This window comes from Sceloporus occidentalis, unplaced genomic scaffold, assembly GCF_023333645.1.
Source record: "Sceloporus occidentalis isolate IW3139 unplaced genomic scaffold, rSceOcc1.0.p SCAF_1, whole genome shotgun sequence".
Lineage (NCBI taxonomy): Eukaryota > Metazoa > Chordata > Lepidosauria > Squamata > Phrynosomatidae > Sceloporus > Sceloporus occidentalis.
The window spans coordinates 152,544,631-152,562,086 of NW_028316981.1; the positions used below are offsets into that span (position 1 = coordinate 152,544,631).

Here is a 17,456-nt window from a genome sequence, read left to right on the forward strand (position 1 = left end):
ATCCTGGGGTTGTAGTTTGTTGTGGCAGCAGAGCTCTCTGACAGAGAAGTAACTCTGGTGACACAACCAAGGACTCCACAGCATGGAGCCAGGGCAGTTCAAGTGGTGTCAAACCGGATTATTTCTGCAGTGTGGATGCGGCCTGAATGACTCAGGCCCAAAACACACTGGAGAGATAATCCAGTTTGAGACCGCTTTAACTACCTTGGCTCAGTTCTAGGGAATCCTGAGAACTGTAGTTTCTTGTGTCACCAGAGTAGAGCTCCCTCTCTTTCTGACAGAGAAGGCTCAATGGGTCACAAAACTACAGTTCCCAGAATTCCCTAGCATTGAGCCAGGGCAGTTAAAGAGGTCTCAAAAATGGCTTATTTCTGCAGTGTGTGTGTGTTTTGGACCCAAGTTATAAACAGCACAAAACTGGGGAGGAGGGGCAGAGGCGGGAAGGCCGCATTCCACAAGCGCCTCAGTCAGCAGCACAAGACTACAGCTGGCCTTTCCGCGCGGCCGAGAGGGAGCGGGAGCGCGCCCCCCTCAAGTCGTCACGTGACTGTGGCTGGCATCACATGACTAGGAGGGAGCCAGGGAGACGGCCGCCGCCATGCTCTCGCGCCTGCTGAGGGAGCACCAGGCCAAGCAGAGCGAGAGGAAGGAGCTGCAAGGTGAGAGCGGGCCTGGCGCCGCCCCTCCTGCTCCCTCTGGCCAGTGGCAGCCAGAGATAGGGGGCGTGTAGCGGTTTCCTGAGACAGTCAGGCTGCATCCGCACTGGAGAAATAACCCGCTTTGGCACCGCTTTAACTGTGTCTTGGCTCAAGGCTATGGAATTCTGGGAGTTGGAGTGTGTTGTGGGCCCAGTTAAATATGTCATTGTTGGGGGAAATCTCAGTGATAAAAATGAATGTTTTGCCTAGAATGCTATTTTTATTTCAGGCAATACTGGTTTTGACAATGGATCTACCCATTAAACTATGGCAGAAGGATTTATATGGGAAGGGGGGGGGGGGGGGAAACTAAAATTAAGGTGTTGCAAGATGCAAAGAAAGGTGAGGATTGTGGGGCGAAGACCACACCGCTGCCATTCGCCCCAGAAGCGTGGCAGTCACACTTGCTTGGCTTCAATTAAGGCTGCTGCCACAGTTCTGAACCAGGTACCAAAAAGGAGTGGTACCTCTCTTTTTTGGATAGGCTCTTTGGCAAAGAGCTGCACCTGGGGCGGCCCCTGGCTGCATGCCAGGCGGGCATCATCTGCATGGCACAGCCCAGACAGCAGCCCTTTTGGGCTGTCTGCTTGAGGCCTGGGTTTATGAAATTTGGAATATATATATATATATATTACTGCCTGCTATTTGATGTGGTTGAAAGAATGAATGATGGTGAGAAATAAAAGATCATTAGAATTAGAAATTCATGAGTTGAGCTTTGGGTGACATGGATATTCATAGTATGATAAAGTGAAAGATTTAAGATAGATAAAAAGATATGGTTTTGAACAAAATAAACTAGACTTTAAATTGCAATTATGTATGGGCACGTGACTGTAAAATATATAAACTGTTGTTAAAATTTGACATGGAAGAAGAACAAATGAAATACTGCATGATAAAATGGGCCAAGGACTTTGGATACAGTATCGATGAAACAATGGGAAAGTATGTGGTTAAAATGATCTTAAAGAGAAGATATAAGAAAGAATACAGTTGAGGGGAAAAAGGATTAAGATCTTGAAATTTGAAAGAAAAGAGGAGAAGTGTAGGGTAAGGAAGGAAAGAAAGAAAGAAAGAAATAAGGAGTATATGGAAAGGTTAATAGTAGAGGGTTTTGTAGGGAAGGAAGTGAAGGAATAGTAATGGATGGGGGGTGTAAAAGGAAAAATAAAAGAGATAAGGTTTAAATCCCATTCTTTCTATATAAATAATGAAATATATATATTACCTTCTTTACTCAGTATACTTCAGTGTAAGTACAAGTGATGCTTGAGTTTGTATGTGTGTAAGTTTGTAATTGTATTGTAACGAATTATTTTAATAATAAACTTTTCTAATATATGTGTGTGTGTGTGTGTGTGTATAAATGATCTTAATGTATCAGTATATGAGAAAAGAGTTACTGTCCAAAATGGGTTTTGAATGTATAGCAATAGCAAGTAGATGTATATACAGGTATTGTTTATCAGTGAACTAGCACTCCCTAAGCCAGTGATGGTGAACCTTTTAGAGACCAAGTGCCCAAACTTAAACATGTTCTGACACCTGGTGTTACCCAGTGCGGGGGGGGGGGGTGAGGCTTCCACCTTCAGGGGGCAGGAGTTCTGTCTCCCAAGGTGAGGCTTCTGCTTCCTGGGGACAGGACTTCCCTGGAGGCAACTGAAGGTCGGGTGGGTGGGGATGAAGAAGAGGAACAGACACACACTTGTTCCTCCTCTTCCCACCACCCTCCTGGGCCCTCACCTGCCTCTCCAGAGGCAGCTGAAGGCCAGGGCAGTTGGGGGGTGAAGAGAAGAGCAAAAGGCACAGGCCAGTTCCTCCTCTTCCCATTGCCCACCTGGGCTGCCCAGAGAAGCAGCTGAGGGTCTGGGCAGGCAGTGGAAAGGGGAGGAAGAGGCATGCCTTCTAGGATCAAACTTACAACATTGTGACTTCGGTATATTGGAAGTGTGAACAAGAAGATACATTTTATTATATGTGGTGGACATGTGAAAAGGTAAAAAATTCTGGGTGCAAATGCATACTTTGATACAGAGGATTTTAAAGATCAATATATTATTAAAACCAGAATTGTTTGTTCTGGGACTTAGGGATGAACAACTGGGAAAAGGTCTTTCAGTATATGATCATGGTAGCAAGACGATTAAATGCTTACAGATGGAAGAGGTCAATATTTCCTACTTAAGAAGAATATTTGTTAAAAGTGAGTGAGTTAACAGGAATGGATAAATTGCTTTCATTACAGAAAAATAGTACACTTGTCTCTCCACGTTTGCAGCTTTGACTTTTTGATTATTCACAGATTTTATTAATATGTTCTCACTAGGAATATCTACGTCCTCCAGCACAACTGTATGGTCAACTTTAACCAAAAGTTGCATTGTAGGACCTAGAAATTCTTAGAAGGACCTAGAGAGAACACTCCACTAGGCATTTGTAGCTCCTTCAGCGCAGTTCTCTGGTCAATGTCTGGCAGATGTTGACCACAGAATTGCACTGGAAGTCCAAGAGATTCCTAGAGAGGTATTCTCTCAGGTGAAGACATTGCATTTTTGTTATTTGCGATTTTTCCACATTCACCAGGGTCCTGTGACCCTAACCCCAGCAAATGTGGAGGAACAAGTGTTGTGACATTTTTAAATGGCTGGAAAGCAGACTTTTTGTGAAAATAGGAACATAATTTGATGATTGTTGGTTCTGAAAATTAGTATAAGTTGATTAACAGAAGAAATGTAAGATGTAGTTTATAAAGAGAGAGGTATGATTATTTTATATAGATGTATAACCATGGAAAAAAGGGTCAGATCCCTTTTTTGTACTTTATTCTTTTTTCCATTATATTTATTTTATCTTTTTCTTATCTCTGCTTTGCTTAATTAACTGGAATTTTTAGTGTATGTAGAAAACCTTTTTAAAAATTATCACAAAAAAAGCAATTATGCACATCAAGTGTTCACTTATAGCAGTGGGGATAGAAAATATTAAGTTTGTAATTCAGAGACAGCCCACACATCTGTCTTTCTATCTTTCTTTCTAATGATTTTGTGTAGGACATTGAGGAAGACAAATGATGTGAAATGCCAAGAGTGCCTAGGTGAATGCATCTTTGGTTTGTGCCCCACTCACAAATGTATGAACATTTTCAGATAATATTGAAATGGCCTCTGCTTTTCTTTCTAGAACGCCGTCGGCGAGAAGCCATTGCTGCAGCCACTTGTGTAACAGAAGCCCTGGTTGACCACTTGAATGTAGGGTAAGTAGTATTGAGCAATGGGAAATTCCAAATACCAGCAAAGTCTTGTTAATACATGGGTGTTACTATTCTAGCTTATGAGTTAGGATCAAACTGCATGTGATTTTTGAGGTTTACCATATATACTTGACTATAAATCTACCTCATGTATAAGTCAAGGGCAAATTTTGGGGCCAAAATTATGGATGTTGGTATTACCTGTCGATAAGTTGGGAGTAAAATTTAGGGGCATGTAATAAAGGATCTAAAGGATGAAGCAAAGGAAAACAATGCCCAAGAACTTTAAAAATTGCAGCAAGCCTAACTGTTTGTGCTCACACTAAACGCTGGATAGATTAGAGAGTAGAAGGGGGTCATTGCTTCCAGGATAGATCACACTCTTGCTTTTCACCAGTATTTATATTGACTCATGGATGAGTCGACTTAGCTTTTTTGTGACAATTTTTTTACTAAAATGTTTAGACTTATATATGAGTACATACAGTAATTCATGGCTTCATCATTTATCCCATTATTTAAATACTAAATAAAGGAGACCAAAGCAAGATTTTTGCCATGCATGATAGAGGGACTTAACTGCTTGCTGCTATGATTGGTCTGAATTAGCTCAATGCCATTCTAAGAAATCCATGCAGGAGAGTCCTGTTGTATTTGTGTCCAACTGTTCAGTTTCTAGCTGGTTACTGTACTGGCAGACTGAAATTCCACCTGAAATTTCTATTGTCCAAAATAGTTTGTGGAAAGAAATGGGACAGTTGTGGGGTTTTGTTTGGTTTTAACCAATTTCAGGTAGAAAGGTGGTTCTGGAACCAAACTGCAGCAGATATCAAAGTCCCACTGTACCATGAATCATGGTCTCTGGTGTTGGACCACATGCACAGCGCATATCTCTAGAGATAGTTTCTAGGATGGATGTGCATTCTGCAGAAATCGGGGCCAGGTTAGGCATCTCTCAGTCCTAGTGGGGGATCAACAGAAATTGGATGCCTGTTGAGTCAAGTCAGTGCAGTGAACTCAAGATCAAAAATTGCTTTACAACCTTAAGGACAGTCTTCCTAGCTCAGACTAAAGACCTATCTAGTGCAACATCCTGCTTCCCATCATGGACAACCCAATTTCTGTCAGAAGCCCAGAAGCACAATATGAAGGCAAAAGACCTTACACTGTCGTTCTCCATCAATTAGTATTCAGAGGCATCTTGCCTCTGATCCTGAGAATATATTTTCAGGACTAGTAGCAATTGATAGTCTTATCCTGTATAAATCTGCCTAATCCCCTTTCACAACCACATTGCAGCTGTGATTTCACCTTGTGTACAGTAAACTCTATACTATAGTTTAAATGCAGTTTGTGAAGAATTGTTTTTTGTGTTCTAGCCTGAATCTCCCATTGTTCAGCTTCGTTGAACAACCTCATGTTCTAGTATTGACTGTGAAAGAAAACCTCTATCTGCTTTCTTTATACTACCATGCATGATTTTATAAAGCTCTATAAATTATGCCCTCCAACCTTATTTACCTGTCTTCTAAACTGAAGAGCACCATATATTTTTGAATCTAGCTCCCTGATAATATGCTACTGACAGTATTGTTTTCATTCACTTTCTGTATGATCCCAACGTTTTCTCAGTATGAATGTCTTGCACTTCCAAGTTGTTTGGGTTAGCAAGATCATCTGTTTGAATTACTGTACCTTGGCTGTTTTTCAATGCTACTATAGCCAGGACCTCTGTGTAGCTAAACAAAACACTTTCCCTAGCCTAGGAATGCTTGATATGATTGTAAGAGTTATTGGTTTAAAATATAGAAATTTAATCCTTTGTATTATAAAAGCACATGATAATATTGGAAGGGTAGTCCATGGTCCATAAACCAGAGTTGCCAAGAATATGCAAATATGAACAAAAGACATTTTTTTTAAAAGGTTCCTTACATCAGCAAACTCAGTCATGGTTTTTGATGAGTATCCTTTCTCACTTTGGGTGAGAACTTCAAGTATGGCATGTTGCCCATGTCATACTTTAAGTTCTCCACTTTTGTGATAAATGGTATTTAAAAGAAAAAAGTGGATGCAAATGCCAGTAACCCATTGCCTTTTATTCAAGCTACAGACCTCCCCTTTGCTTTTGTACTGTGTTTATCTACATGGAAAGTAGAAGTTGCTACATTTTTATAGCATGATTCCTGACCTTAACCAGCCTCTGCTATTGGCGCCATCTAGCTCTGTGGTTAGCTGATGGGGGAGGGAGGAAGTTGCCTCTGCCACTTCATTCTTCTGGTTCTTGCCCCCCCCCCCCCCCAGGGGTTTTTTCATCAGTCGTGCAAGTCCACAGTAGTTATTTGGGATAGTGGGAGAAATGTTTTGACAAGGCTTGCTTAAGTCTTTTCCTGTGGCATTGCTGCATGGTATATATCGGAGGGAAGGAGAGAAGACAGCTGTTTGAAAGCTGCCCTGAAGTAAATTTTTAGGTACCATTGCTTTGGAACAAATAAAAACCCCATGCATTCGATTCACCATCCTGATTCCCACCTGCTATTTTAAAGCATGAAATACATCACTGCTTCTAAGTACTGGCTGCATTTAGCTGCCCTGGGAAAGTTGCTTGGGCTCCAGCTGCCTGGGTTCCAAGTTTGTGTGGGCATGACTTTGCTTTGACCTATTCAGTCTTGTTGACTCTGTTATAGCTCATATGCTGGAAACCAACATGCCATTCAAACCTAAAGCTGGCACTCTTTTAGTTATATGCATGTGAGCCAGGCTGTTGAGCTATTGTAACTTGCTCTTTTACCCTGAGACATTCTGGTATTAGGAATAAAAGTAGAGCAGCCAGTGCTGTGAAAATCTTTCTCAATCTGATGATGTCCATATGCGTTGGACTACAGCTCCCATTGGCCTTGCTGCTGGAGTTGATACAAGGTATTCAAGAGACCTAGAGGAAAATGCTGTCCTATACCACTCTCCCCTGACTGCCCCTCTTTTCTCGTCCCCCACAAGTCCTTTAAGACTGGAATTGGGAAGAGGCTCTCTCAGCACCCCCAGGCTGCAGGAAGGCCCAAGCAGGTGGGTCTTACTAGATTATTTAAACTGTTAACATAAATAGATAATACAAAGAATGAAATGTGGTTTATTTATTTATTCATTTATTTATTTAGATCCTGCTATTCTCGCAGTGTAGAACTCAAGGTGGCTTACAAGATGGATTATGAGAGAGTACAGCTAAAATCAAACATAACAGCAAATAATTAAATCAACAATTAAATAAACTATCAGATTAAAACAGCATTGAATTAAAACTGCTTAAAACATTTAAAACATAACAGAAGAGAAAGAAAAAAATAGCATTGAAAACTACCACAACAACCACAATTCTATTTACATAAAAAGGTCCTTGCCAGCCAGGAGAATGAAAGCAGAGAGAGGACCAGACTGGACTCCTGTGCAACCACCATGAAAGTCTTCTCTCACATTCTCATCAAATATACCCATAATGGTGGTGGGACCAGGAGAAAGCCTTCCCCTGAGGGCAATGGGAGAAAAATCTCCCACTGGCACTGCTTCCCCCCCCCCCAAAAAAAAAAAAAACAGTCTCTACTTTCTATGGTCAACTATTTGCAATAGAACTATTACCATCCTGTTTCTCAGGGATCTGGCTTAATTCTAGTGAACAGTAAAGTAATGACGTTAGTGAAGACAGTTGTCCATAGAAAGTAAAGACTGAATATAGAGGGAATTGTTCTAATGAGAGCTTTTGTTCCATTTTTGAGGCTCCCTGAGGTTTGGAGTGGTGATCTGGAGTGAGTTTTTTCACTATATTCACTGTATGCATTTGTTACTTTTTGAAATTGTATTCTGTGTACAGAAAACATTTGTTTACTCATTCCATGAAGAAAATGTTTTAATAATTAAGCTAGAGCACTTGACTTAATTAATGCCTTTTTAAAGAAGAGAATATAGCAGATTATAATAATTCACTTGAAAGCTAAAGACTTGTTCTCAAACACTATTTCTGATTAAGCAGGAAACACTTGAATAAATGCCCAGTTGATTATGGAGGGAACTGGATCAGAACACAATTGACTAATGACTGTTAGAGAGTTTTAATTGGCCCAGTTCATTAGACAGGAGCAACATTTCATGAAGGGCTGTTGAAAGCTATTAATTGGAGAAAAATACTAGATTCCTATTGAAACACTCAAGTCATTAGGAATAATATATATAATAATGTAATTCATTCAAAGATCAAATACAAGGCAATTCATTAAAGCATCCCATTCCCACATGCAGACAAATTACACATCAGTGAGGAACCTAGTTCATCCAGCTGAAGAAAGACAAATCATAGGCTAGCACCTAACTTTGCAAATTTCATATGGATTGATAATGAGTTGTGTTCAACATCTAAAAGTGTCCACAAACCTTTCTCCTCTTATTTTGGGCATTCTTTATCTCAAAAACAAGAGGGGAGGAAGAACAGTTACCATGGTTTAGTCAGTTATCTACTCAGCTAGTCAAGAATTTAAAGCATTTCAGCTGCCACATACCTCTTAAAGATGTATGGAGGCATACATGTGGCAGAGTCCAAAAGCCTCTCTCACCATGACCTTGGAACTTTTTACAGAGAGGATCTGCTTTTCTGCCTGACCTCTGGCAGCACAACTCAAGTGGTAGTCTGCTTTCTTTATAATCTCACTAGGCAAGAGAGCTCCGTCTGTAAAACCAGTCCTAGATGGAGATGGTGCTCTCTTCTTCAGGTCTTAGGAAGCAGAGCTCCATAAAGCTGTTAATTCAAGAGTTATCAGGTGGCCCAGGAAGGAAGATAATAGCAAGCAACTGCTTATTTTCCTTGATTTTCGACAGTCCGCCCTAGGATGAATTACTGATACAACTAAATCAAAGGAGATGGATGTATATGTGACCTCTGGATGTCTTACAGGAGGCATCTGTAAAAGATGACAGCTTCTGCCACCTGAGAGGCCTGTGGCACAGTTCAGCACTTGTAAAATGCTTTTGGTGCAAGAGTAGTATGTTTGTTTGCTCCTGCCTTGCCCCATGCATGCTCAGGAGTAAGCAGTGGCACACTCTACATGTTTTGGGCTATGATTGCCATAATTCTTGACCATAAACCTATTAATTTATCTTTATGGGAGTCATACTCTAAAATATCTGGAGAGCACTGGGTTGCCAGCTCCTGATCTAGATACAGTACTAGAGCAGATGGAAGGGCAAAGACCCAGGTATCTGAAAATGAAGGTAGTTCACTGAAGCAAAATGGGGCATCCCTGCATCAATGTGCTGTATATAACTGGACTACAAAATAGTTCATATATGGTCTGATGGGCATGTAGTTTTGAAAGGACTAAGGGCCAAGCTTCTGAATTGCATATAACTGTTAATCAGTCAAGAAGAATTTCCTTGTCTCCTGCATATAACTTTGAATTTCTTCAGATTTGGTTTCTCTCTTTCTGTGACACAGTTCAGCAATCATTTTTGGACTTACTGTTGCTATCCATAGCGCATCCTTTCCCCTACCTCCTGCCATTCCTCTTAATATATTTGCAAGGCAATGAACCAGCCCTTCCCCAGTATCCACCCTTGTGTGGGTGATTCCTTCATGTCCCTTGGCGATATTATGCCCAACCTTTCACCTGCCTTTGCCTAAGTCCTGATAGGATCCAGATGTTCCCAGTGCTTCATAATGATTGCCAGATGTTGCTTAGCCATTAAATCTACTACAGCTTGGGAACTTACCCAGCTACAGACTCCCAGCGCCTGCCTCTGCCCCCAGGGTTAGCTTGCTCTGAGCTGGGAAGTCACTTGGTGGGGAGAAGAGTGGAGAGGGCTTGATAAATGGAAATTCCTTCTATTCCTCTTCTTGTCTCAATTAATTGCTGAGCCTTTCTCCCACTTTAGGGTGGCACAAGCCTATGTAAACCAAAGAAAGCTTGACCATGAGGTGAAGACACTGCAGATCCAAGCTGCTCAGTTTGCCAAACAGACAGGCCAGTGGATCAGTATGGTGGAAAACTTCAATCAGGCTCTGAAGGTCAGTGGGATGTCTACATAAATGAAGAAGGCACAGATTTCAGAAAAACTCCAGCTCGATCTAAAAGGGCAAGATTCGTTTTAAGGGAGAAGGACAGGTATACACAGAAGAAAAGGCTTGGTACATGGACATGTATCCAGACAGAACTGGATGTGATCCTGGTCTTAGCCCTTGAACAGGGGTGAGCAAATGCTAATTCTTTGGTTGTTGGTGGACTACAACTCTCATCAGCCCTAGACAACAGGCCACTAATGAGGATTGTGGGGAGTTGCAGTCCTGCAACACTTTTCAGGTGTTTTTACCTTAAAAACTTTCCTATAGAATAAAATCATTTGGGAGAAGGCTAATGGGAGAAATGCATCTAGGAATACTTATGCATGTCAGGAAAGGGTTAAACATTCCTGTTCTGTCCCATTTACCCCCTCCTGAGGACTTTTTGGAAAGGACAGAAGAGCTTCAAAATAGGAAGCCATTTGACTGCAAGACTATTGTAAATTCACTTTCTCCTAGGAAAGCTTCCTGCTTGGTAAATTGAGGGTAGTGAAGTAAAGAGCCTTGCACCCTTTATAATACTTGTAACAGGGCATCATCATCTGTTCCACCACTGGCTTCCTGTCCAGCTGTCTCATTGGCAGGATTCAGCCTGAACAGATGTGCACTGGCTCTCTTGAATGTCAGCTGCTAATGTCAGTTACTACTGCAGTTTCCAGTAAGAGACCAGTGTGCTTCTTCCTTCATAGGCTACCTGTGTGTTGCTTGTACCTCAAATGCTACTTATATTTATAATAATAACTTTATTACAGCCATTTGGCCAGCACAACTACTTATATTTGTCACTCAATTGGTATAAATGTCATAATGTGTTTTAGTTTATGGCTTGATCTCCATTGAGACAATGTGGTGAGGGTGGTGCAGGGAAAAGGCTAAAATTTGCAGCAACAAAAATTGCAAATAGCAGATAGCTAATAAAGGCCACTGTTGGAAGCGCAGTACAGAAGTGAACATGAAGTCATCAGAGGGAGGCAGCAGAGTAAGGAAAGTCCTGATTGGAAGTGGACCGGTGAGTAGAGATTGAGCAATCTAGGAAGAATAATAACCTGCATATTTCTATTCAGAGCAGTTTTGCAGAAATTCACTATCAAAAATATAGATTCCCTGGTGAGATTATTCCAGTCACACTGATACTTTTCTTGCTCCTTCAAAGGGATAGATAACGTTGACAGTAACCAGTTGAAGAGCACCACCTGCTGGACACAGATATTATTCAGAGAGAGAGAAATTAAATTTTTGTTGGTATAGTTTACCATCCAATCATGGAATAGATCTGGTAGTATATTATCTGGACTCCAATAAACAAAGCACAATCAAATGGTTGTAATGTTTATAGGTTTACAATGTTTTCTGGTAATGGGATTGATGTTCTTGAACAAAAGACTCCCCTTTAAGTAGCCGTCTAACAAGGGCAGTCATGTCTGATCCTGGCAGAGTCTACCAGGGTATGTTGTTCATTTCCTGTACCTTAGTACAGGAAATGTACCTTTGACCTATTAAGGTAGAATCCCAGTCGCAGTAGTTTGTAAACTGCCTCTGTGTTGTCATTACTCTCAGCAGTGCACTGTCAGTGTACAGAGAATTTTACAGAGAAACTTGAGGAAGATAGATGTGTCTCTGCCCCTGTGAGCCTGCAATCTAAATGTAAGTAGTATAGGTGACAGTAAAGAGATGAAGGTAAATTGGAGCATGTACAGTGGTTCAACCAAAGGCTTAATGAAAATTGAAGTGAATGGAGGAGCATTTGGAGAATTCACCTCAAGTAATTCAGATGCCACAGAAGTAGCAGCAAACTGAAAGATCTTCAGTCCTAGCCAAGTCTGGGAGTAAAGACAGCATGTAGGTGCACAAAATTGAAAAATGTAAGAGATAGAGATTTGATCATGATTTCTTTTCTCTGGGCAGGAGATTGGTGATGTGGAAAACTGGGCACGTAGCATTGAGATGGATATGCGGACCATTGCCACAGCCCTGGAGTATGTTTACAAGGGGCAGCTACAGCCTTCCACCACTTGAAATGGACAGCTGCCCATCAGTCCTTGGCACCTGCAGAGCTTGGATTACTTCTCATTCTCATCTGATAGCCAATGAGAGTAAATTGGCAAGCTGTTTTCCTGCAAGCCCTTCCTAAGTATCTATGGCCTGTTACAGACTGCCAAAATAAAGCTGCTTCGGGTCTCTTTGGAGGTATGCTATTTAAATGATGCATGGGTCCTAAGTATCTGGAGGTCACGCCAAATCCACACTCCATTCCTAAGGACTGGAGTGCAGCTTTGGTGCAGCTTCCGGATTCTTAGGATGCATGCATCATTTAAACAGCATACCTCCAAAGAGACCCGAAGCAGCTTTATTTTGGCAGTCTGTAACAGGCCTATGTCTGCTTTTTGGGGCATGGAACAAGATCCTTCTCCTACCACGCCAGCTGCTATAAGGGATGCTGTTGTGCTTCTGCTGAGCAAGTGTGGTAATGTCTTGTTTCTGGGGAAACAAAAACAAAATGGGATGGAGTGAGAAGTTAAAATATATACATTGCACTGAAAGGGGAAGGGCTTGGCTCTTCTGAACAAGTTTGTACTGATTTTTTTGCTATGAAGTTAGAAATAATGGAATAAAATCATGTGGTTTAAACACACTACAAGTGTTGTGTGAGTCACTAAATGGAGCAAGCCTGTGTGCTGGTTGTCTCTCTTGCCCAGATCCATTCTAGATAGAACAAGCAAATATGCCATTCCCATGTCCAAACAAGGCAACCCCATGCGGATGGAGTACTTCAGTGTGGGATTGGCCTACCGCCCATTACCTCTCCCAGAGTGGCCTCCTCATCCTCTTTAGTTCTTAAATCCCTCTCTGAAGGTCCTTTTGAAATCTTAACAAAGGACCCCTTCTCAGGCTGGTTTCTTCTAATCTACTGTGATTCAGTATGCAGTACATGCTTGCTAAACGGGGTGACATGGATTTGGGAAGAGGGTTCAACCCCCCACCCCACCTTCAATTTCTCACCCACATCTTTTGCCAGCCTTGTTGCACAGAAGACAGGATGTTCTAAATTGGTCAGGGAAAAGTCCTTGCTCTCTTGTCTCATTCCACTCCTCCCTTTTGCCAAATGTGTTACTTAATATTTAGCCTGTCCACCCACTTAAAGCAGGCTTTAGCTGGCAGATTTCCTGTTTTCTCTCCCCCATGTACAGAGCTCCTACTTGCCATCTGCTTCCTAGCTACAGGGATGGAGAGCCCTTGAATCAATAATGCCTTTTCATTATGTTCTGTATAAGCAACAACACTGAAGATCACAAGATTAGGAGTCAGAACTTGGCATGGCATTCCAGCTTCCCGTGCTCTCCACGACCCTTCCCGCTCCTCCCCATTATGGGACTTTCTCATCCTTCTTGTCTCCACAGCAGATCATCTGTCAAATTCAGGAAGAAGCTCCACCCCATTTAAGAGGCGGAGAGTAGTATTTTATTAACCAGTCCAACTATAAGTAAAGCAAGCTTACATTTTTGGATGCACTTTTACACTGATCCCATAGTGCAGATACTCTCTTACTCTCATTGCACTGCTTACAACAGAGTGTACAGCTGAATGTGAAATGTGAGGTGGACAGACACAGTGAGCTTATAAATATTTTAAATTTTGGTGATATTTGATTTATTCTGCCTTTAAATTGAGGCGCATGTCCTGTGGCAGAATTTAATGTTACAAGAATTCCAGAGGAGGGAACTGGATTGGAATTCTCTAAGGCTAATTCTTGTCCCTAATACTTTCTGCAGCCCCCCTCCCCAAACTACATTTAGAGTTGGGAGGAATTTGGTTGGGCTTGGAGAGTGCATGCTTTCTCCCCTTCTCTGAGCTAGAAATTTGGTGGGAAAAGTTGAGAACGTTAAGGTAATCATTAATATGCTTTTTAAAAACTCTTAAGTATATTTATACTGAAATTACATACTGAGTTGCATTTTTAAGAATTTCAAAGTGGTGAGTGGGATAAATTTCTGTTACATTAAAAACCTTAGCAGAATTTATTTTATTTCATTCTTGTGCCACCATCTTACCAGAGGGGGTTTGAATAGAATCACTAAGGCCTGTTACAGACAGCCAAAGTAAAGCTGCTTCGAGTCACAGTGGAGGTATGGTATTTCAATGATGCATGCGTCCTAAGAGTCCAGAAGCCACACCAAAGCCACGCTCCAGTCCTTAGGGCTGGAGCGTGGCTTTGGTGCGACTTCTGGACTCAGGACGCATGCATCATTGAAATACCATACCTCCACTGTGACTCGAAGCAGCTTTATTTTGGCTGTCTGTAACAGGCCAATGAATATCTATTCAAGCCCAACAATAACATTTTAGAAACAAACACCACCACATTAAAACAATATAGTCATGTATATGGCATACAAAGGTTAAAAATTACACATGAAAGTCTGCTTAATTTTTTTTTAAGTCTTTGCCTGCTGGTGAAAGCAAATCATGAAGGACCTGCCAAGTCTTCCATGGAAGGAAATTAATTCCACAGGGGGGATCAGCCCCTGAGAAGTCTCTCTCCCATGTTCTCATGAAATGAAGGTGATGGTGGTGGCACTGAGAAAACCTCCTGATGATAGGTTCATCTGGCGAGATAGGGCCTTTCAGATAGTATGGACTTACGTTGTATAGGGCTTTAATGGTCATGACCAGCACATTGAATTGTGCCCAGAAACAAAGTGGAAACAAGTGAAGCCCTTTTAACAAGGGAGTTATGTACTCCCTGAAAGTGGTCCCAGTGAGCATTCTGAGTGCAGCATTTTGGACTCACTGAGGTTTTGAAAGGCAGTCCCACATAGAGTGCCCATGTAGACTAGAATAAAGGTGAAAAATCCTACCATGATTGAATTGCTTTTCCACTCCTTTCTTATTTGTGTTTTTAGTTTTGGAGGGAAGGAAACAGCGGCATGGATTTTTGTATACCCGGTGAATGTTTTCACCCATCCCACCAAAATTTCTTGCTTTCCTCTTCCTCCCTCCCATATAGCCTCATTTCCTTTTCGTATTCAATCTTTCTTTAGCTGATTCCCATATAGACCCCAATGAAAGTTTCTGAGGGAAACACTTAAAAAATTCCATTTCCTGGGACATATTAGGAGGCTGTATGCAATGTCCACAGGAAAATCTGGATGCAAAGAAACCACCCCTCTTCCAAGTGGCCTTTATTGCTTTTATTATCATACTCTATGAACCAATATAAACAAATACTGTATTATTTTAGCCATTTTGGCATATTCATGTATCTGATCATGAAAATATTGAGTATGCATTTGTTTATGATTACTCAACTGAATATTTTGATCTAAACTCTGAAGGACTCAGGAACCAGTAGTTTTACAAAAATATATGTAAAACAACTAAACTTTGGGTAAAGAACTACTTTAGTAATGTAACATTTGTTGGCTGCTCAGTGTTGGCTATTTAATAATAACTGGGGAAATGTAGATGCTTAAAGCCTGCCTTACGTCAGTCACTTTCAAAATAAACTTAAGTTGCCTCCTTTGTTAGCAAATTCCTAATTTAATTCATACTTTAATTGATTCTAATTAGCCAGTTTGCAATACCAGGTTAGAGGAAGTTCCTGTTGCCCTAAAAACTTTTTAAGAATTGTTATTTTAAAACAAATTTTACATACAACTGTGAAATCAATTCAATCGAAATGGATATATTATCTGAGGCTGATCTGTATAACACAGTTAAAACTGCACCCAGGTCAAGAAGAGGAGGAATAGGAATGGCAAGCTTCTCTGGAAGGATCCTGGTTAGTTCCAACATGTGTTAAAATGGCACTTTTCTAGAGTTCCTGAATTTGGTTCCTCATTCAGAGGACCATAGGGAAATACTACTTCCTTGTTGACTAAATTAGTGATTAAATAAAAGGAAAACCTGTATTTACACAAAGTGTCACATTTTCAACCTCTTGTAAGATTCTTATTAATTATGAGGTTCATTTTTCTGATAGTATAATTTGTTGTCTTTCTTCCAGCTGGTGGCTCGCTGAAGGGCCAGAAGTGAACTTGCAATGCAAAGCAGTTTCACATTTAAGTGCCGCTAATAGCATTTTTATCAAGAGTTATGGCCCTAGAAGGCTATGATATACAGGGATGTTATTAGTCAGCCAGGTGTAGCCCATATACCCTGAAGGCACCAGATCCTCTTAGACCTTGGAAGCTCAGCAGTGTCAGGCCTGGTTAGCACTTGGATAAGAGACCACCATGGAATACCAGGTGCTGTGGGCAATATTCAGAGGGGAGCAAAAGCAAATCTCCTCTAAGTAAATCTTGGCAAGAAAACCCTATAACAAGGTCATAAGAAATCAGAATCCACTTAAAAGCACATTAACTACAAAATTAGGTGGACTCTCCCCCCCCCCCCCTTGCAACAGCTTCTGGAGAGGACAGCTGTTATATATGTCTAACTGCACTTGATAAAATCCCTGTTTCTGCATTTAGAATGTTATAATGTAAATTAGAATCAAACAGGAATGCTTTCCCCTCTTTGGGGGCAACCCCCATACATTTAGAATGAAACAAAATACTTGTGTGATGAGCTTCTGGAAAATAAGCAAAAGGGGACATTATAGAATCAACAGAGATCAAGGTAACACAGGTTATAGAGGTTTTCATGGCGATACCTGTGTCAGTTTGAGCTTAACAAGGAAATGGGTGGTGAGGAGGAGAGCTCTAACAGTACCTTTGAAACTCATATATTTCAGCATAAGCTTTTGGGTGCTGCTAGATTCCTTCCTCCCACACACAGGCACATACTTTTCCTTGTTGCTGTTGTGTGTCTCCAAGTCATTTTTGACTTATGACGACCCTAAGGTGGACCTATATTTCTTCCTTATCAGGCTGTGAAGTGTATGTTTATTAGCTTTCAGTATATGTTAAAGAGTCAATTGACAGCACAAGGATCTCCTTAAATGTCTGCCTGAGATCTATATCTCATATACATATATCATTAATACACCTACAAACCAGAATAAACTCCCTGGAATACTGTTTTTACATTCAAATGATTTTACCTATGGCTTAGAAAATATGCTATAATGATAATACTTCCTCAGTAGGCCACAGCTAATTAAAGGTAAAGAGCCACTGTTTTAGAGTATCAGGTTAGGGAGACCCAAGTTTGAATTTTCCATCAGTATGAAATTCACTGGGTTCTTGTGAGCTAGTCACTCTTTCAGCACCAAACCATCCTCACAAGTTGTTCAGAGGATTATTCCTTAGAAGGAGAACTCATATCTGCTGTTCTGATCTCCTTACAGGAAGATTGTGGTATAAATAAAGTTGTAAACTCCCCATTGTTTTCTGATTGCCTTCGTAATGACATGGTTTGGCTGCAGTTCTAGCTTGTTCGGGGGCACGGTTCAAGGAGACTTGATCCT

At 41.0% G+C, this 17,456-nt stretch overlaps 1 protein-coding gene across 2 annotated transcripts; it reads left to right on the forward strand.

Annotated features, from left to right (window-relative positions):
- The first annotated feature begins 551 nt into the window (after positions 1–551).
- Positions 552–12,157, forward strand: BLOC1S1 (biogenesis of lysosomal organelles complex 1 subunit 1). 2 transcript variants are annotated; one of them, XM_089477789.1, is made up of 5 exons: positions 552–659; positions 3,882–3,954; positions 6,949–7,014; positions 9,865–9,997; positions 11,954–12,157. In XM_089477789.1, exons 1-5 carry the CDS (start codon positions 599–601, stop codon positions 12,062–12,064), a joined length of 444 nt encoding a protein of 147 aa, XP_089333915.1. In that variant the 5' UTR covers positions 552–598; the 3' UTR covers positions 12,065–12,157. The 2 variants fall into 2 exon arrangements, with proteins under 2 accessions (XP_089333915.1, XP_089333924.1); XM_089477798.1 differs by lacking the exon at positions 6,949–7,014.
- Positions 12,158–17,456: the final 5,299 nt, after the last annotated feature.

What these genes read in the sequence shown, in the direction of transcription:
- BLOC1S1 (XM_089477789.1), top strand. Translation starts at nt 599, where the DNA reads ATGCTCTCGCGCCTGCTGAGGGAGCACCAGGCCAAGCAGAGCGAGAGG. An exon ending in CTGCAGGAAGGCCCAAGCAG is followed by an intron (nt 7,015 to 9,864) that starts GTGGGTCTTACT and finishes CTCCCACTTTAG; the next exon opens with GGTGGCACAAGCCTATGTAA. An exon ending in ACTTCAATCAGGCTCTGAAG is followed by an intron (nt 9,998 to 11,953) that starts GTCAGTGGGATG and finishes TTCTCTGGGCAG; the next exon opens with GAGATTGGTGATGTGGAAAA.